This window comes from Oenanthe melanoleuca, chromosome 28, assembly GCF_029582105.1.
Source record: "Oenanthe melanoleuca isolate GR-GAL-2019-014 chromosome 28, OMel1.0, whole genome shotgun sequence".
Classification (NCBI taxonomy): Eukaryota; Metazoa; Chordata; class Aves; order Passeriformes; family Muscicapidae; genus Oenanthe; species Oenanthe melanoleuca.
Window position 1 is genome coordinate 2,117,007 of NC_079361.1, and position 19,698 is coordinate 2,136,704.

Consider the following 19,698-nt stretch of genomic DNA (forward strand, 5'->3'; position numbering starts at 1 on the left):
ATTTAGAAGACCTGGGAAGAAAAAGAAAAAATGAAGAAAGAAAAAAAAAAAAAAAAAAGCAGTAGCCAAAAGCATCTCACTCCTAAAACCACCTCCAAGCACTGACTGGCAGGTGGCTGCTGGCCAGGTGACATCCAGCTGTCACCTCAGGTCCCTGAGGAGGCTCTGAGGTCCCAGCCAGGCTCTGTCCAGCATCTCCTCCCTCGCCAGCTCAGTGCCACCCACAGCAGAGGTGGGACACCCCGGGCAGGGCCACCCCAAAGTCCCCTGGCAGCACAGCCACCCTTGTCCTCCCCACCCCCACAAAGGGTGCAGAATGAGGAAGTGGTGGGAGGGAAAGAGAATTCGTCACCACCGTTGTGAGAGCAGAAAGGCAAAAGGAGAGTGCTCCGGGATGGCCCCGGGCCGGTGACAGCAGCCCCGAGCAGCCGGGCTGGGAGGGACACAGGGACACCATGGTGAGTGCCAGCAGGGACCCCACTGCTCCCCTCTGTGCCCCGGGTGTCACCTCCTCCCCGGCCACCTCAGGGCCACCTCAGCCCTGCCCTGTGCCCAGCCCTGTCCTGGGGAGGTGCCAGGGGCCAGCCCCATGTCCCTTGGGAGAGGGGACAGTTCCCCAGCTCGGGGACAGGGCTGGCTGAGGCACTGGGGTGGGTGTGGGGGGGCTGCTGTCCCCCCAGACAGGGTGGGGATGACCAGGGGATGGGTCTGTGCTGGCACAGACAGGTTTGGGTTTTGCTGTCTCTGCTGTGGTACCCACCACAAACTGGTGTTCTGGTGTCAGCACTGGTGGTGCTGGTGGGGCAGGGGTGGCAGCCAGGTGCCCCAGGCCAGCAGGGACCCTCGGGTGCTGGTCCCCAGGGTCAGAGCTTGCAGGGGACAGGGGCTGCAGGGAGGAGTGGGGCTGCTGGGGGGGCAGCAGCCACCTCTGGGAGTTGGTCCAGAGGCAGAAGAGGAAGATGAAACTCTCCAAATTAGGAAGGTGCTCAGACATGGGGTAAGGGGCTGCCAGCTCCCAGCTCTGCTTCCTTGGGGTGCTGCTGTCCCCAGCTCTTTGCACCTAGACAGGAAGGGGACAGTGGCCAGGCTAAAACTGAACCTTCTTCCACCCACGCTTGTGGCTGTCACCTCCGAGAGGCTGCTCAGATGCTGTCCCCAAAGACACTCACACTGTCCCCTCCTCACCACCTGAAACTGCTCTGTGGCTTCCTGGCAGACCAAGGGACTCTGCAGCCACAGCAGAGCCCTGCCAGGCCCAGCTCCAGGCCAGCCCCAGCCTGGCTGGGACAGTGATGGGCCAAACCTGCTGCTGCCCTTGAGGCTTCTGGTGGTTTTGAAGGTGTTGATGCTTCTGAGCTTGGCTTATCTCGACTCAAAAGGTGCCACCCTGGGCTGCATCCGCTCCTTGCTCGGTGCTGCAGCGCTCTTTTGTGGTTTAGACCACAGCTTTGAAGAAAACACGGTGTTTTGGATGTGCTGCCACAGGGCTGCTCCCCTCCCCGCCCAGAGATCCTATCTGAGTGCCAGGAGCAGCCTGGCACAGGGGTGGGGACAGTGCCAGTGTCACAGCTGGGGGTGCTGAGGGGCTCCTCACCTGTCCCCTGCCCCCTTTGGAGCAAAGTCCCTCGTGCACAGGGGGCACCTGGAAGGTGAAGGGGGGACAAAAGCTCCTCCCTGCTTGGCATGAGGATGGGATGGCTTGGTCCAGGAGCCCTTCCCTGCAGCTGTGGCCTGGGGCAGAGGAGGGGACTGGACAGAGGGGACTGGACAGAGCAGGGGATGGAGAAACTGCTGCCCCAGACCTCTGGAAGTAAATGAACTTGTGCTCCCACTCCCCACAGGGTGTCACCTGCAGCCCTGAGCACCGAGCTGGGGCAATACCAGGGCTCTAAGGGACCCCAGCTCCTCTTCATCCTGGTTTTACTCAGATTTTACCTGATGTTTCAGTGAGCCCTGGCCCTGCAAACCCCCCATGGCACACTCAGGGAAGCCAGGCAGGAACACCCAGAGCTCTGCAGCCCCCAGGACAAACCCTTCATTTCCCACTGGGAGCTGGTGTTTTCCTCCCAGCTGGGCTGCCCCAGGTGCCCCAGCAGAGCCAGGAAAGCCCCTGAGCTGGCCCAGAGGAAGAGGTGAAGACACAATCACCACTGTCAGCTCAGAGCAGTTGTGGCTGGAGGAGAATCTCTGTGTCAGCTCAAAACCTTTGAGCTCTCAGTGCAGGAAATGCTCCTTTGCCTTAATTTGGCCTCCAACAGCAGCTCAGGGTGCCTGTGCCAGCAGGTTTGGGGTGATGGGGACAGGGCACAGGGGTAGTTGTTTGGCTGCCCATGGGCTCTTCCCACTCTTCCCCTCCTGAAGCCCAGGGGTTGGGGCAGGGTGGGGTCCCTGGGTGACACCACAGTGACCTGGAGAGGATGGCTGAGCCTGCCTGCGTTTGTCCAGCTGGATTTCCTAGAGGAGATTAGGATGAAGGCCAGAAAATGACCCAGGAGGAAGAGAAGAAGCTCTCTGGGTGATTTCAGGGTGTGTGAGCAGCCCTGGACCCCCTGAGCTGACCCAAAAAAGGTGTTGGGACAACACAGCCTAAAGCCCCTTCAGCAGTTATGTGGGCTTGCATTTGGGGTTTGGAGAGGGGCACAGGAGGTGTTGGGGATGCAGAGCCCAGAGAGGAGGGAGGTGAGCAGGGAAACCAGGTTGTGACTGACACCCCAGGGTGGCTGTGGGGGGCTGGGGACACCCAGTGACAATCAGAGCCTGCAAAGGTGTCAGATCCAGAGCCCTGAAACCTTGAGAGCCTGCAGGGAAATCAAGCAAAAGGGGAAGAGAAGAAGAAAAGGGAAATGGAAAGAGTAAGAGGCCAGGGCTGATGGGGGAGAAGTGAAATCGGTGACAGGAGCATGGGGGGTGAAAGAGGAAGCGTGGGGATGGGGAAAGAGGGGCCACAGACGGGTCCTGGGGGGTGTCCCCTCCTGGGCACCCTGCCGGGGGCACACGGGCACCACAGCAGTGCCCAGCTGGTTTGTGGGGACATCGAGGGCAGGGGGAGGCCTGTGGGTGGTTTTTGCATCAGGAAATCCCCCCCTCCCAGCCCAGGGCTGTGTTTACCCCGCAAGGGCTGAAATCACAGCCCAGGGCACAGAGCTGGGTGAGCTGGGGACAGCTCAGAGGGCGCTGGCACCTCCCTGGGCAGGAGGAAGGGGAACAGGGGTGGTGCAAGGAGGATGTGGGGGTGCAGAGGATGCCACCACCACCCTCCTGCTGTGGTTCTCTGGCTCATAATCAGCCTGTGCATCAACTGCCTCCTTAGTGCTTCATTAGCCTGGGTGAGGAGCAGGGGCTGGGGCAGGTCCTGCCTGCTGCTCTGCAGTGCCAGGGGGTCAGGAGGGGTCAGGAGGGGTGGGACAAGCACTGAGTTTAGAGCTCTGTGAGTCCCCAAACCCCTCCCTTTGCACCTCGAGGTGCCTGGTTTGGGCTGACAGTCCCAGGAGCTCAGGGGCCCTGGCACAGTGGCTGTGTCCCCCCAGGGCAGCAAGGAGCGCTTCCACTGGCAGAGCCACAATGTCAAGCAGAGTGGTGTGGATGACATGGTGCTGCTGTCCAAGATCTCGGAGGAGGCCATCGTGGAGAACCTCAAGAAGCGATTCATGGATGATTTCATCTTTGTATCCTTCCCAGGCAGCGGGGACAGGCACAGGGAGCAGCAGGGATTCAAGGCTTTGTCAGGGCACGGGACAAACTGGAGCTGCCCCAGTCTGCTGTGTCCTGCAGGGACAGGTTTGGGAGCTGCAGGGATGTCACCAGCCCCGGGCTGAGCTGCACTGGGCAGAGTGAGGAAACCCCCTCATCCCCAGTGGTGCCAGGACACAGGGGACACCATCCCAGCACAGGGGACAGCATCCCAGCACAGGGGACACCATCCCAGAGCAGGGGACACCATCCCAGCATAAGGGACACCATCCCAGAGCAGGGGACAGCATCCCAGAGCAGGGGACACCATCCCAGTGCAGGGGACACCATCCCAGCACAGGGGACACCATCCCAGAGCAGGGGACAGCATCCCAGTTCAGAGGACACCATCCCAGTTCAGGGGACACCATCCCAGTGCAGGGGACACCATCCCAGTTCAGGGGACACCATCCCAGTGCAGGGGACACCATCCCAGCATAAGGGACACCATCCCAGAGCAGGGGACAGCATCCCAGTTCAGAGGACACCATCCCAGTGCAGGGGACACCATCCCAGAGCAGGGGACACCATCCCAGCATAAGGGACACCATCCCAGAGCAGGGGACAGCATCCCAGTGCAGGGGACACCATCCCAGTTCAGGGGACACCATCCCAGTGCAGGGGACACCATCCCAGCACAGGGGACACCATCCCAGTTCAGGGGACAGCATCCCAGTGCAGGTGACACCATCCCAGCACAGGGGACACCATCCCAGTTCAGGGGACAGCATCCCAGTGCAGGTGACACCATCCCAGCACAGGGGACACCATCCCAGCACAGAGGACACCATCCCAGTTCAGGGGACACCATCCCAGCGCAGGGGACACCATCCCAGTGCAGGGGACACCATCCCAGAGCAGGGGACACCATCCCAGCACAGGGGACACCATCCCAGTTCAGGGGACACCATCCCAGCGCAGGGGACACCATCCCAGAGCAGGGGACACCATCCCAGCACAGGGGACACCATCCCAGAGCAGGGGACAGCATCCCAGTGCAGGGGACAGCATCCCAGTTCAGGGGACACCATCCCAGAGCAGGGGACACCATCCCAGTGCAGGGGACACCATCCCAGTGCAGGGGACACCATCCCAGAGCAGGGGACACCATCCCAGTTCAGGGGACACCGTCCTAACACAGGGGACACCATCCCAGTGCAGGGGACACCATCCCAGTTCAGGGGACACCATCCCAGAGCAGGGGACACCATCCCAGTTCAGGGGACACCATCCCAGAGCAGGGGACACCATCCCAGTGCAGGGGACACCATCCCAGAGCAGGGGACACCATCCCAGTTCAGGGGACACCATCCCAGAGCAGGGGACACCATCCCAGCGCAGGGGACACCATCCCAGCACAGGGGACACCATCCCAGAGCAGGGGACACCGTCCTAACACAGGGGACACCATCCCAGCACAGGTGACACCATCCCAGAGCAGGGGACACCATCCCAGAGCAGGGGACACCATCCCAGTGCAGGTGACACCATCCCAGTTCAGGGGACACCATCCCAGAGCAGGGGACACCATCCCAGTGCAGGGGACACCATCCCAGTTCAGGGGACACCATCCCAGTTCAGGGGACACCATCCCAGTGCCGGGGACACCATCCCAGAGCAGGGGACACCATCCCAGCATAAGGGACACCATCCCAGAGCAGGGGACACCATCCCAGCATAAGGGACACCATCCCAGAGCAGGGGACACCATCCCAGAGCAGGGGACACCATCCCAGTGCAGGGGACACCATCCCAGAGCAGGGGACACCATCCCAGAGCAGGGGACACCATCCCAGTTCAGGGGACACCGTCCCAACACAGGGGACACCATCCCAGAGCAGGGGACACCATCCCAGTGCAGGTGACACCATCCCAGCACAGGGGACACCATCCCAGTGCAGGTGACACCATCCCAGCACAGGGGACACCATCCCAGTGCAGGGGACACCATCCCAGAGCAGGGGACACCATCCCCCATGTCCTGCCCACACTGTTGCATTGCCCTGGAGATGTGGCCCTGTCCTTACAAGGCCCTGTCCCTGCTGTGACTCAGCCACCTCCCCCCACAGCCCTGGGGCTTTACATGCATTTGGGGCTGGCTTTATGGGGTTTTTTTTTGTTTTGTTTTGTTTTGTTTTGTTTTTTGAAGGGAGAAACACCCCATGCCGCCTCTCTCTTCCTTTTTTTCTCTGCTGCTGCACGCAGGGCCCTGTCCAGTCATGACTCAACATCCCAAGCTTCTGCATTTCCCAGAAAAGCTCCTTCTTCCTGCCCTTTGGCCCCTCTGGCAAGGTGGGACACAAACGGGGTATCAAAGGCTTGGGATAACCCCACCTGCACTGCTCTGTCTCGTCCCCATCCTGGAATTGCATTTCCAGCTGCAATTCCCTGCTTTCCCATGGCCCTGCCTGCACCAGTGACTCAGGGATGCTGCAGGAAAGGAGTGGCTGGTGGGCAGGGAAAGGCAGAGGTTCCTCTGCAATTTGTGCCTCAGTTTCCCTGGATGGAAAATCAGGATGGGCTCCTGCTGGAGAAGCTGCAAATGGAGCATGAGCAGAGGGAGGATTCCAGGGATGCTGGAGAAGCTTTTGGAGGCAACCCTCAGCCAGAGCAGGGAGTTGAGGGGATGCTCCTGCACCCAGCACACTGCAGGGGGCTGAGGAAGCTCTGGGGGTGCCCCAAGTCACAGAGCAGCTCTGCAAACCCTCGTGCCATTCCTGCTGCAGCTCCCAGGACAGGGCAGGGACCCCATAACCACCTTCCACCTCCAGGCTGGGGCTGGGGACATGGGAAGGGACACATGGGAGGGGACACATGGGAAGGGACACATTTGAAGGGACACATGGGAAGGGACACAAGAGAAGGTACACATGGGAAGGGACACATGGGGAGGGACACATGGGAGGGGACACATGGGAGGGGACACATTTGAAGGACACATGGGAAAGGACACATTTGAAGGACACATGGGAAGGACACATGGGAAGGGACACATGGGAAGGGACACATGGGGAGGGACACATGGGAAGGGACACATGGGGAGGGACACATGGGGAAAGGACACATGGGAAGGGACACATTTGAAGGACACATTTGAGAGGACACATTTGAAGGGACACATTTGAAGGGACACATTTGAATGGCACACATTTGAAGGCACACACGGCCCTTGACCTCTGCCCAGACCTACATCGGGCCCGTGCTGATCTCGGTGAACCCCTTCAAGCAGATGCCGTACTTCACCGACCGCGAGATCGAGCTGTACCAGGGCGCGGTGAGGCTGCCCCGGGGCCAGTCCAGGGCTAATTCTGAGGGTCCCCATCCTCCACAGCCCCCTGGAAATCCACAAATTCAAATCCCCATTCCTGGGGAGTCCAGCTCAGAAACGCAGGCTGAAGAAACCCAAAGATGGTAAAATGCAGCTGGAGTGGCTCTGCCCCAGCGAGCCCCCAAGGAGGAGGGCAGAGTCAGCAACACCAGACCTGCTGCTGATGATGAGCTGGTGTTTGTGAGGCTGATTCCTACACAGAATTTGGGGAGCTGGGGGGTGCTCTGTGCCCAGCACTGCTGTCCTTGTCCCTGTTTAGGGTCAGTGTGGGCAGGCTGGCTCCCCTGTGGGCAGTTAAGGGGATTTGGGGAGGGGAGCTGGGGGCTGCCCTGTGCTCAGCTCTGCTGTCCTATCCCCTGGTTAGGCCCAGTATGAAAATCCCCCCCACATCTACGCCCTGACTGACAACATGTACCGGAACATGCTGATCGACGGGGAGAACCAGTGTGTCATCATCAGGTACTGGGGACACTGGGGCACAGCTGGGGTGTCACTGCCCCTGGGGACATCTCCCCAGCCAGGGTTTCCCAGCTCAGAGGTGGCTGAAGAGTTGCTCCTGGGCTCTGGGGTGTCTGGAGGGACCAGGCAAGGCTGTGACAGAGGTGTCCCAGGCAGGGACAGAGCCTTGTGCAATGCAGCTCTCCGGGGCAGTGTTGCAAGGGAAATGGTCAGGATGTGGGGCAAGGCCAGAGACTTCCCTCTGAGGCTCCCAAGTCCCCCTCCTCCACTTCTGAATCCAGTGACAACAAATTCAACATCTTGTGGAGCAGATCCTCACCGAGCTGTGCTCTGCTCACACTAATACCCCATTCAAGGGGGTGGCCACAGTCCCCAAAACTCACTGTCATCCCCTGGTCCTGCTCCAGGACCCACCCAAAGCCCCCAGGATGGGTGATTCTCATGGGGCCATTTCACATCTCCTCTGCTTTGCCATTTGCACAGCGGGGAGAGCGGAGCTGGGAAAACGGTGGCAGCAAAATACATCATGGGCTACATCTCCAAAGTGTCTGGGGGTGGGGAGAAAGTCCAGGTAGGTCTCTTGTCCCCCCTGCCACTCATCATTTCACCTCCCAACTGATCCCCACCACCTCAAGCCCCAACCCCCCTGGCTGATGGTGACACACGGAGCAGCCGCTCCAGGACTGGGGACACACAAAGCCTCAGGGCTGTCCCCAGGCCTGGAGTGGGACACAGCTGTGTTGAGCCCTCCCCTCCTGTCCCCAGCACGTGAAGGACATCATCCTGCAGTCCAACCCGCTGCTGGAGGCCTTTGGAAATGCCAAAACTGTCCGGAACAACAACTCCAGCCGCTTTGTGAGTGCCAGGGCAGGTGTGGGGGTCAGGGCTGCAGCAGAGCCCTTGAACCAGCTGGGTTGGAAAGGTGACCTCTGAGAACAAGCCCAGCCATTCCCCCAACACTGCCAAGGCCACCACTTGTCCCCAAGTGCCACATCCACACAGCTTTTAAATCCCTGCAGGGACTGACTCCACCACAGTCTGTTCCAGTGCCTCACCACCCTTCCAGCAGAGGAATTTTTCCTGATGTCCAATCTAAATCTCCCCTGGGGCAATGTGAGGCCATTTCCTCTGTCCTGTTGCCTATTACCTGGGAGAAGCGACCAACCCCACTTGGCTCCAACCTCCTTTTGGGCAGCTGAGGGAGCGAGGAGGTCTCCACATAAACCAGGAAATCTTCAGCCAGGGGTTGGACACTCCAGCAAAGCTCCTTGTGTGGTGGGGAAGGGGTTGGGAGGGAAATGAGGAATCCCCTGAGGCAGGACCACAGCTCTGAGTGGGATTTGTCCCAACACAGGGAAAATACTTTGAGATCCAGTTCAGCCGGGGTGGAGAACCCGATGGGGGCAAGATCTCCAACTTCCTGCTGGAGAAGTCGCGCGTGGTGAGCCAGAACGAGTGCGAGCGGAATTTCCACATCTACTATCAGGTATGGGGGTGGGCTGGAGCCAGCAGGCCGTGGGGGGGACCAGGAGCTGGGTCACCACAGCCCCCTGTCCCCTCCCAGCTCATCCAAGGGGCGTCCCAAGAGCAGCGGCAGAATTTGGGCATCATGAGCCCAGATTATTACTTCTACCTGAACCAGACAGACACCTACCAGGTGGAGGGCACCGATGACCGCAGTGACTTCCACGAGACCATGGTGAGTGCCTGGGAGGGAGGGGAGTCCCCAAAAGCTCTGGGGCCGGGCGGGGGCTGACGGGGTCCGTGCACCCCCAGAACGCCATGCAGGTCATCGGCATCCGCGGCGAGGACCAGCAGCTGGTGCTGCAGATCGTGGCAGGGATCCTGCACCTGGGCAACATCAGCTTCAGGGAGGAGGGCAACTACGCCCGGGTGGAGAACAATGACTGTGAGTAGCCAAGTGGCTCCAGGGGACGGGTGGGGACAGTCACAGGGAGCCTGGGGAATGAGTGGCAAAGGGAAGTGGCAACAGCACCTTCCTCAGGTTAGGCACGGGGACACTGAGTGTCCTGGTTTGCAGAACAGGTGCCAATAAAGGCAGAAGTTTCTCTTTGAAATGGAGAATGTAAATCCCCTCCCTCCAAATTATTATTATCATTTTGAAATTAAGGGGCTCTCAGGAAAAGATATGAGAATTAGGAATAACAGTTCTTTACTAGGAAAAGTAAAATAGAAATACAGTATTACAAAGAATTATCACAACCCCTGCCAGAGTCAGAATCCAAGCTGACACCCGTCAGTCAGTCAGGGTGTTGGCACAGTCCCATTCAATGGTGGCTGCATCCTCCTGCAGGGGCAGATGTGGTTCAGCTGGAGCAGTGCTCCTGGAGAAGGTGCAGTTTCCTCTGAAGCTCCAGGGATGATGTGCAAAGGTCTGGTTTTCCTCTGGAATCCAGTGCAAAGATGGAAACTTGCTGTCCAAAATCTCAGTTTTTATCTGGGTAGGAAAGGCTTGGCTCCTCCCCTGGCTGGAGCATCTCCCAGTGGGATGATGGAATTTTATCAGTCATGCCCTGGCCTGTTCAATGGCCATGAACAGGAGATATCTCCTGGAGGGAGGATGGGCTGTGGGAAGATAAAGATGATTGCCCAGCTGGTTTAAAGATGGCCCATTAGCAGATAATGTGTGCCAGGAGATCAGGGTCACTGCCCCAGCTGGGTTAACAGATGGGGACAGAATTCACATTTCTGGCCACATCAACCCAACACACTAAGGCAGCAAGCAAATGGCTCAGCCAGAGCTTGATAGGCAGGGGACAGATGCCAGGAGTAACTTTGAGAGAGGAAGGACCCATCCCATGTCCCCAGTCATCATCCCACTGCTGTCCTCCACACTTGGCTGGGGCTGAGGGTTTCAGGTGGGGAGGACACAGCCCTGACCAGCCCTGCTCTGCCCAGCCCTGGCCTTCCCTGCCTACCTGCTGGGGGTCGACCAGGAGCGCCTCAACGAGAAGGTCACCAGCAGGAAAATGGACAGCAAGTGGGGCGGCCGCTCCGAGTCCATCACCGTCACCCTCAACGTGGAGCAGGCGGCCTACACCCGCGACGCGCTGGCCAAGGGGCTCTACGCCCGCGTCTTCGACTTCCTGGTGGAGGTGTGTGAGAGGGGACAGTCACCCCCCAGTCCTGGAGACAGCCAGTGCCACTGCCCTGCACCCACCTTGTCCCCTCTGCCCCGCAGTCCGTCAACCGGGCGATGCAGAAGCCGTACGAGGAGTACAGCGTTGGGGTGCTGGACATCTACGGCTTTGAGATATTCCAGGTGTGTGTGGCTGAGCTCTAGGAGCCCAGCTGGGAATGTCCTGCCCTGATCCCACAGCCAGGACAGCACCTGGATCAGGTGGCCCCCAGAAGGGTCCCTGGAGCAGCACCCAAGCACTGCTAATTGGAGTCTGAAGATAACTCAGCACCATTTTCTCTTCCATCTTTCATGCAGAAAAATGGCTTTGAGCAATTCTGCATTAACTTTGTGAATGAGAAGCTGCAGCAGATCTTCATTGAGCTGACCCTGAAGGCAGAGCAGGTATGGGGGGCTGGGATGGGGGGCTGTGCCAGCACCCCAATTCCTGCACCCCCTCCTCCTGGCACCACAGCTGGAGCAGGGGGTCTGCAGCACATCCTGGGGGCTCAGAGCCCACCCAGCTCTCCCTGTGCTTGCCCAGGAGGAATATGTGCAGGAGGGGATCAAGTGGACACAGATCCAGTACTTCAACAACAAGGTGGTGTGTGACCTGATAGAGAACAAACTGGTGAGTGGGGGCCCCTCTGCTGGGGAGGCTTTTTGGGGAGCAGAGGCACCCAGGGACAGAGGCTGTGTGGGTTGTTGAGGTGGCAAAAGCTGATTCTGCCAAGCAGCAGAGAGTTCCAGACTGCTTTGGGTTAGCAGGAACCTTAAGGATCATCACAGGCAGGGACATTTTCCACTGTCCCAGGGTGCTCCAGGCCCATCCAGCCTGATCTTGGACATTTCCAGCACCCGTGGGAGGGCACCAGCTCTAAGCTGTGGCTCAGCATGAAGCAGCTGTGCTCAGGTGCAGGATTGGGCCCTGCCCCAGCCATGGCTTCCCTTTCCCTGTCCCAGAACCCTCCTGGGATCATGAGTGTCCTGGATGACGTATGTGCCACCATGCACGCCACGGGCGAGGGCGCCGACCAGACCCTGCTGCAGAAGCTGCAGGCGGCCGTGGGCACCCACGAGCACTTCAACAGCTGGAGCTCGGGCTTTGTCATCCACCACTACGCTGGCAAGGTGGGAAGGGCACCCCAAACCTCACCCCCTGCACCCCACAGCCCCACCCACGGCAGCTGAGGTGCCCTCCTGTCCCCAGGTGTCCTACGATGTGAACGGCTTCTGCGAGCGCAACCGCGACGTGCTGTTCACAGACCTGATCGAGCTGATGCAGAGCAGTGAATAGTGAGTGCTGGGGGCCTGGGGCACCCCAGACAGGCTGGGGGCAAGGGCAGAGTCCAAAACATCCAGATCCTAAAGGCTGGTCCTGCCTTTCTGGGCATCACAGCTTGGGGGGCTCAGTCCTGTGTGGCCACATGGGCACTGAGGGCATCCCAGAGCTGCAGGGATGGGCAGAGCAGGATCAGCCATCAGCTCTGCCCCTGCTCCTGCTCCTGCTCCTGCTCCTGCTCCTGCTCCTGCTCCTGATCCTGATCCTGCCCCTGCTCCTGCTCCTGATCCTGCCCCTGCTCCTGCCCCTGCTCCTGCTCCTGTTCCTGCTCCTGCCCCTGTTCCTGCCCCTGCCCCTGCCCCTGCCCCTGCTCCTGCTCCTGCTCCTGCCCCTGTTCCTGTTCCTGACCCTGCCCCTGCCCCTGCTCCTGCTCCTGCCCCTGCCCCTGTTCCTGTTCCTGCCCCTGCTCCTGCTCTTTCTCCTGCTCCTGTTCCTGGGGGTGCTCAGGAGGGTCTCAGCCCCACAGCAGAGGATTTGCCAGTGGCAGAAGGCAGAGCTGGAGCTGGCCTCAGCCCAGGCCGTGCTGAGCCTGGGGAGCCTGACAGCTCTCACCTGGGGACTGTCACCTCCCTTCCAGCGGTTTCATCCGGATGCTTTTCCCAGAAAAACTTGATTCTGACAAAAAGGGACGACCGACCACCGCGGGCTCCAAAATCAAGGTGTGTCCCATGGGCTGCAGAGCAGCAGCTGCCTCTGGGGCTGGCAGGGGTTTGTTCCCACCACCCCCTCTGATGCTACAGAGGTCAATCCTTGCACCAGAAACAGGCCAACGACCTGGTGAACACGCTCATGAAGTGCACCCCACACTACATCCGCTGCATCAAACCCAACGAGACCAAGAAACCCCGGGACTGGGAGGAGAGCAGGTAACAGGGAACCCCCAGGGCCCAGGGAAGCAGACCTGGCCATGGAGATGTATTAGTGGCACCACAGATTAGTGGCTGGCTTCTTTTTTCCTCTGTCTTTACTTAGAGTTAAAATTGAGAGATAGGATTTTTGTGTTTGGACTTGGTTGTTTATTATTTTTTATTTATAGTACAGTAAGTTTTATAGTACTTTTAGCTAACAAGCTAAAAGCAAGAAAATGGAGTTGTGTTTTGCTTGTCATAAGGTTTTTAAGGCTTAACTATTTAATTAAAAATTAAGGCTTAACTATTTCACTAAAAACTAACATTTATATTATTTATACTTTTGACTCAATGACTAAACACTTGTGACCCACACTGCGGAATTTTTTATCTAATTAAAAAAGTACTACCTAAAACTAAGAAGGAACAAAAAGGAAGAAGAGCTACTGCCTAAGAACTTACATCTTGTCTCATACTTACTACCATATTTTAAAATCTCAAATTTAAAACCTTTCACCATGTGATATTACATACTTCTATTTTAACTACACACTAGTGATTTTAACTCCATCACTCAAATTTGGAAGCCTTTTCTAAGGCCTGAAGTCAAAAGCAGGGCTCTTTTGGGAGTCAGTGTTAAAAAGTATAGAAAGTTCAAAACTCCTTGGCTTCAGGGTTTCAACAGAGGAAATTGTAGAACTCTTGTTATGTATTGGGGAAGCAAAACTTCACCTGCTTCATTCAGGAACAAATGGGCATCATGGCAAAGCACACATAGATTTGCATTAATGTTATAACTACAAGGATAGCTAAACAAGTGAAAAAGAGTTCTAAGGTTGTGTTGGACAATCATATGGCATTTAAACTTAATATATTAACTGAAGTAACTTAAACACTTACTTTAAATTGGCTAATTAACAAATATGTATTACAAAAAGCGAGCAAAGCAAAAGCATAAGCACAACATAAAATTTAAAGCCGTGTTTCCCCTAAACTAATAAATAACAAGAATTCACAGAGGTCCTTTGGCCAGGACCAGCTTTCCTCCAAAAACTGCAGCCCTGGGCTGGTCCCTCTGAGCTGCCACAAACCCAGGGAAGCACAGGGGCCCCTCCTAAGCTGTGATCCACCCCTGCTGCCAGGGTGAAGCACCAGGTGGAGTACCTGGGGCTGAAGGAGAACATCCGTGTGCGCCGCGCTGGCTTCGCCTACCGCCGCCTCTTCCACAAGTTCCTGCAACGGTGAGCGGCCACTGCACGGGCTGGCAGGTCCCACTGCACAGCTGTGACCCCCAGCACCCCTTCAGGAGCAGATTCCTCCCTCTGAGGGTGGGGAGGCCCTGGCACAGCTTCATGGCTGAAGAGAGCTGGGGGTGTTCAACTGGAGAAGAGAAGGCTTCGATGGGACTAAAGAGAGCTGGAGAGGGACTGGGGACAAGGGATGGAGGGACAGGACACAGGGAATGGCTTTGAACTGGAAAATAAGAGATTTGGGTGGGATTTTGGGAAGGAATTCCTGGCTGTGAGGGTGCTGAGGGAACAGGATGGAATTCCCAGAGCAGCTGTGGCTGCCCCTGGATCCCTGAAATGTCCAAGGCCAGTTTGGAGAAGAGAAGCTCCAGGGAAACCTCACAGCCACTTCCAGAGCCTAAAGGGGCTCCAGGAGAGCTGGAGAGGGACTGGGGACAAGGGATGGAGGGACAGGACACAAGGAATGGCTTCCACTGCCTGAGGGCAGGGCTGGATGGGATATTGGGCAGGAACTGTTCCCTGGGAAGCCCTGGCACAGGGTGGCTGCCCCTGGATCCCTGGCAGTGTCCCAGGCCAGGCTGGACAATGGGGCTTGGAGCAGCCTGGGACAGTGGAAGGTGTTTCTGCCCATGGCATAGGTGGAACAAGATGGAATTTAAGGTCCCTTCCAACCCAAACTGTTGTGGGACTCTGTGAGCCTGCTCTGTCCCCACAGCTACGCCATCCTCACCCCCGAGACGTGGCCGTCGTGGCGCGGGGACGAGCGCCAAGGGGTGCAGCACCTGCTGCACTCGGTGAACATGGAGCCAGACCAGTACCAGATGGGCCGGAGCAAGGTGTTCGTCAAGAACCCCGAGTCGGTGGGTGGCCTGGCCCTGGGGGCACTGCCCGTGCCTGGGCACCACTGGGGAGGGTTTGGGGTGTCCTGGCTCAGCACTGCCTGTCCCTCCCAGCTCTTCCTGCTCGAGGAGATGCGGGAGAGGAAATTTGACAGCTTCGCCCGGGTGATCCAGAAGGCCTGGCGCCGGCACGTCGCCATCCGCAAATACGAGCAGATGAGAGAGGAGGGTAAGGAAAGGACAAGGACAGGCACAGGGACAGGGACAGTGCCACCCCAGCAGCCCTTTTCAGGTGCCTTTCACTGAGACAGCCCAGCTGTGAGAGCAGCAGCCTGGCTCCTAATCGTGGCACTAATGGTAAGGAGGTGATGGAGGAACCGACCCATGACTTGTTGGGAGTGTTCTCCCAGTCTGAAAGGAGAGCAGAGATTTCCTGCTCCTATTTCCAGCCATGGGGTCCTTGTGCTGTCTCACTCTGCATTTCACGGCCTGCAGGGATGGAGGGGAGTAGCTGGGAGTCAGTGTTGGCACAAGCCACTGGTCCCTGCCTGACCCCATCACGCAGGAAAAATCAAGGAGGAAAACCCAGAAAACAGCTGGGTCCATCCCTCCTTCCCTCCCACAGCACAAGGTTTTTTGAAGGCAATTTATGGGTTTCAAAGCCAGCCAAGCTCAAGCAGCTGGGATCCCCCCCATGGCATAAACAAGCCCCACTTCTTGCTGCCATGATCCGTGTGGCACTCCCACAGCGGGTTTGGGGGGCTCTGAGCCACCAGCACAGAGCCCTGTCCAACCTGCACCTCTCTGGGGTTCCTCCCAGCTGCCAGCATCCTCTACAACTTCAAAGAGAGACGGAGGAACAGCATCAACAGGAATTTCGTGGGGGATTACCTGGGCATGGAGGAGCGGCCGGAGCTGCGCCAGTTCCTGGCCAAGCGGGAGCGCATCGACTTCGCCGACTCCATCACCAAATACGACCGGAGGTTCAAGGTGCAAGGACACACCTGGGGCTGGGGACCAGCCAGGCTGCAGCTCCTGGCACCTCCCCTTGGGTGGGATGTGTTCCAGCAAACCCCCCTCACCCCCTTCTCCTGCCCTTTCCCAGCCCATCAAGCGGGATTTCATCCTCACCCCCAAGTGCTTCTACCTGATCGGGCGGGAGAAGGTGAAGAAGGGGCCTGAGAAGGGGCAGATCAAGGAGGTGCTCAAGAAGAAGGTGGAGCTGCAGGCGGTGAGCGGCGTCTCGCTGAGGTGTGTCCCTCCCCAGGGGCTCTGCACAGGGGTTCCCCATCCCTGGGCTTCCCCTCTCACCTCCAGCAGCCTCTCCATGCCCTGGTGCTCCCCAGTCCCTCATCCACGCTCTGAGGAGGAGGCTCCCCATGGGTGTTTTGCAGAAGCCAGGGAGTTTTCCAGCTAAATTTCCTTGGGGTTGGCCCAAGCCCAGCAGGGTCCCCAAATCCCCCCAGCCCAGCCTTGGTGGAGCTGATACCCCTGGTTGCTCCCCCAGCACCAGGCAGGACGATTTCTTCATCCTCCACGAGAACAATGCCGACAATTTCTTGGAGTCCATCTTCAAGACGGAGCTGATCAGCCTCCTGTGCAAACGCTTCGAGGAGCTCACCCGCTCCAAGCTGCCCCTCTCCTTCAAGGACACGTAAGGATGGAGGCCAGGAGGGGTGGCAAAGCAGGGCAGGGTGCTGTCAGCGCAGCCTCATGGCTTCTCTCGCCCCCAGACTACAGTTTCGGGTGAAGAAGGAGGGCTGGGGCGGCGGTGGCACCCGCAACGTCACCTTCATCAGAGGACAGGGCGACGTGGCCGCCCTCAAAGCTGGAGGCAAAACCCTTACGGTCAGCATCGGGGATGGGCTCCCCAGGAATGCCAGTGAGTGCCAGGGCACTGGGGGGTGGCAGAGGGGGGACACAGGAGCGCTGGGGTCCCAGGGCACAGCTGGGAGCATTGGGGTCAGCTGGGTGTACCCTGTGGGGTTTGTGTCTCCCCTGGGAAGGACCCATTTCTGCTCTGGTGATGGGGCAGCACGGGGACCTTTGGGGAATAGGGTGCAAAGGAGGGGACAGCCCCTACAGCTGGCTCTGAGAACTGTCACCTAACGGGGGGCTTGTGTCCCCCCAGAGCCCACAAGGAAGGGGGCAGCACAGGGCAGAGGTGGCAGCAGGCATCCAGCACCTTCCCGAAGTGCCCCATCAGCACCCAGAGGTGAGCAGGGACTCCCGGGGTGGGGGATACCCGGGGGGCAGGCCGGGCATGGCCCCCCTGTAATGCACCCTGCTGGGGTGGGGTGTTCCAGGAGCCTGCAGGAACGGGGGTGCCCAGATCTCCCGCGGCGATGGCTGTGCACAGAGGGACACCTACAGGATGCCGCAGAAGCACACGCGGGGCCCCCCGGCCGCGGCTCTCCCCGCCCGCAGCGCCGGCCACCAGCCCAGGGCACGGCCCCCATCTGAGCACAACATGGACTTCCTCAATGTGCCCGACCAGGGCGTGGCCGGGTAGGTCCTGTCCCACCTCCCTCTCCCTGCCCCATCCTCCTCTCCCTCTGCCACCAGCGCTGGGAGATGCTTTCTCCTCTGAGGAGGGACCAGAGTGCGACAGTCTGGCATTGCTGGCAGGACACATCTCCCAGGTTCTTGTGCATCCCAGCCCTCCCAGGCCCTGCTCTGGGAGCACCCACCTGCAGGCATGGAGCACACCATGGGTTGGGGGCAGCAGGGTGAGCAGGAGGGTGCTGCTCATCATGCCCCAGTTCCCCCAGTCCCTGCACTGGGAGCAAGGAGGGTGCAGCTCATCATGCCCCAGTTCCCCCAGTCCCTGCACTGGGACAACACACCTGCAGGCACAGAGCATCCCATGGCTGGGGGGCAGCAGGATGGGCAGCTCATCCTGCCCCAATTCCCCCAGGCCCTGAACTGGGACAGCCCACCTGCAGGCACAGAACACCTCAGGATGGGCTGCTCATCCTGCCCCAGTTCCCCCAGTCCCTGCACTGGGAGCACCCACCTGCAAGCACAGATCATCCCACAGGTGGGGGGCAGCAGGGTGGGCAGGAGGGTGCTGCTCATCCTACCCCAGTTCCCCCAGTCCCTGCACTGGGAGCAAAAAGGGTGCTGCTCATCCTACACCAGTTCCCCCAGTCCCTGCACCAGGAGCACCCACCTGCAGGCACAGATCATCCCACGGGTGGGGGGCAGCAGGGTGGGCAGGAGGAAGCCGCTCATCCTGCCCCAGTTCCCCCAGCCTGTGAACTGGGAGCACCCATCTGCAGGCACAGAGCACACCATGGGACGGGTACAGAACACCTCAGGATGGGCAGGAGGGTGCAGCTCATCATGCCCCAGATTCCCCAGTCCCTGCACTGGGAGCAAGGAGGGTTCTGCTCATCCTGCCCCAGTTCCCCCAGTCCCTGCACCAGGAGCACCTGCCTGCAGGCACAGATCATCCCACGGGTGGGGGGCAGCAGGGTGGGCAGGAGGCAGCTGCTCATCCCTGCTGCCCCGTGTGGACCCCATGCTCCCCCAGGATGCAGCGCCGGCGCAGCGTGAGCCAGCGGCCGCCCCCGGCGCGGCGCCCCAAGCCCCAGCCCAAGGCGCAGGGGCCGCGCTGCCGGGCGCTCTACCAGTACATCGGGCAGGACGTGGACGAGCTCAGCTTCAACGTGGGGGATGTCATCGATGTCCTGATGGAAGGTACCACGCTGCTGCCCTGCCCTGCTGCTCTCCCTGCCCTGCTGCCACCACACCTGACTGCTTGTCCCCTCCCCAGATGCCTCTGGCTGGTGGAAGGGCCGGCTGCACGGCAAGGAAGGGCTTTTCCCTGGGAATTATGTGCAGAAGATCTGAGCTGGAGGAAAGGAGGAGGTCACCATCCTCCCGCCCTGCTCCCTGCTTGGGCACAGAGGCTGTGCCCAAGGTACCAGGGGTGGCTCCGTGAAGTTTTCCCACCAATGCTGGCACAGAGTGAGCGTTTCCTCAGGAGCCCCTGGACCGTGCTGGTGCCAAGCGCTGGATCCCGCAGCCCCTCTAGCTGCAAGGACGGGCTCTCGGCTGCTTGTTCGTACCCTGGGACTGATACTGCCCCGCGGTGTCAACACAATCCTTGTTAATAATTATGGTAAATAAGCAGACTCAGCAAACCCGACTCAAATACTGAGCTTGGGGGTTGTATTTCACCCTGGTGCCAGCTGCCGCTGTGGCTGTGACAAAAGCTGTGACGTGGGCAGACACAGATGAGAGGCAGCCCCGCTCCTCCCACAGTGAACCCTGCAGAAAACGCTGAATACACAAAGCAGCTCTGCAGGGCTGCAGCTCAGGCACCTCCACGATCCGCTGTGGCTCTGGATGGCTCTGCACAGCCCCGGGGCAGCGGCAGAGCAGCGCCAGGCTGCTGCCAGCGTGCCCTGGTCACAGGAAAACCTCCGAGGATGTCTCAGACAAAGCACGGAGCTGCCACAGCTTCTCCTGCCGCTGCGCAGGGGGGTCTCACCCGTGTGGGGCCGGGTCGGTGCTTGGGGTGGCGGCCCCAGGGACATCCCAAGGCCCAGGGCAGCGGGACAGCGGGCTGGGGTTGGCGGGGCTGAGGCCCAGCCACAGCTGCTCCAGGAGGATTTCAGCCGCGACAGGGATGAACAGGGCCCCAGTGTCCGGCTCATGGCCGGGCCCTGTGCCAGAGGAAGTGACGACAGGCTGACCCACAGAGCCCGGCCTGACCCCACAGCCGGCCCTCCTCTTCCTCCTTCACTGACCCTGACC

The 19,698-nt window shown here is 59.3% G+C and overlaps 1 protein-coding gene across 3 annotated transcripts; it reads left to right on the forward strand.

Moving 5' to 3' along the window:
• Positions 1 to 337: 337 nt before the first annotated feature.
• MYO1F (myosin IF) lies at positions 338 to 19,082 on the forward strand. Of its 3 annotated transcripts, none has more exons than XM_056512664.1 (28): positions 339 to 458; positions 3,528 to 3,665; positions 6,914 to 7,003; positions 7,422 to 7,516; positions 8,000 to 8,087; positions 8,282 to 8,371; positions 8,871 to 9,002; positions 9,081 to 9,215; positions 9,293 to 9,425; positions 10,436 to 10,632; positions 10,719 to 10,799; positions 10,974 to 11,060; positions 11,200 to 11,286; positions 11,619 to 11,786; positions 11,866 to 11,951; positions 12,575 to 12,656; positions 12,757 to 12,863; positions 13,988 to 14,086; positions 14,811 to 14,955; positions 15,049 to 15,163; positions 15,755 to 15,924; positions 16,040 to 16,185; positions 16,442 to 16,588; positions 16,668 to 16,816; positions 17,066 to 17,149; positions 17,241 to 17,442; positions 18,470 to 18,636; positions 18,713 to 19,082. In XM_056512664.1, exons 1-28 carry the CDS (start codon positions 456 to 458, stop codon positions 18,787 to 18,789), a joined length of 3,300 nt encoding a protein of 1,099 aa, XP_056368639.1. In that variant the 5' UTR covers positions 339 to 455; the 3' UTR covers positions 18,790 to 19,082. The 3 variants fall into 3 exon arrangements, with proteins under 3 accessions (XP_056368638.1, XP_056368639.1, XP_056368636.1); XM_056512661.1 differs by having other exon boundaries at positions 343 to 458; positions 3,533 to 3,665; XM_056512663.1 differs by lacking the exon at positions 18,713 to 19,082 and having other exon boundaries at positions 338 to 458; positions 16,668 to 16,782; positions 18,470 to 18,589.
• The last annotated feature ends 616 nt before the right edge of the window (positions 19,083 to 19,698 follow it).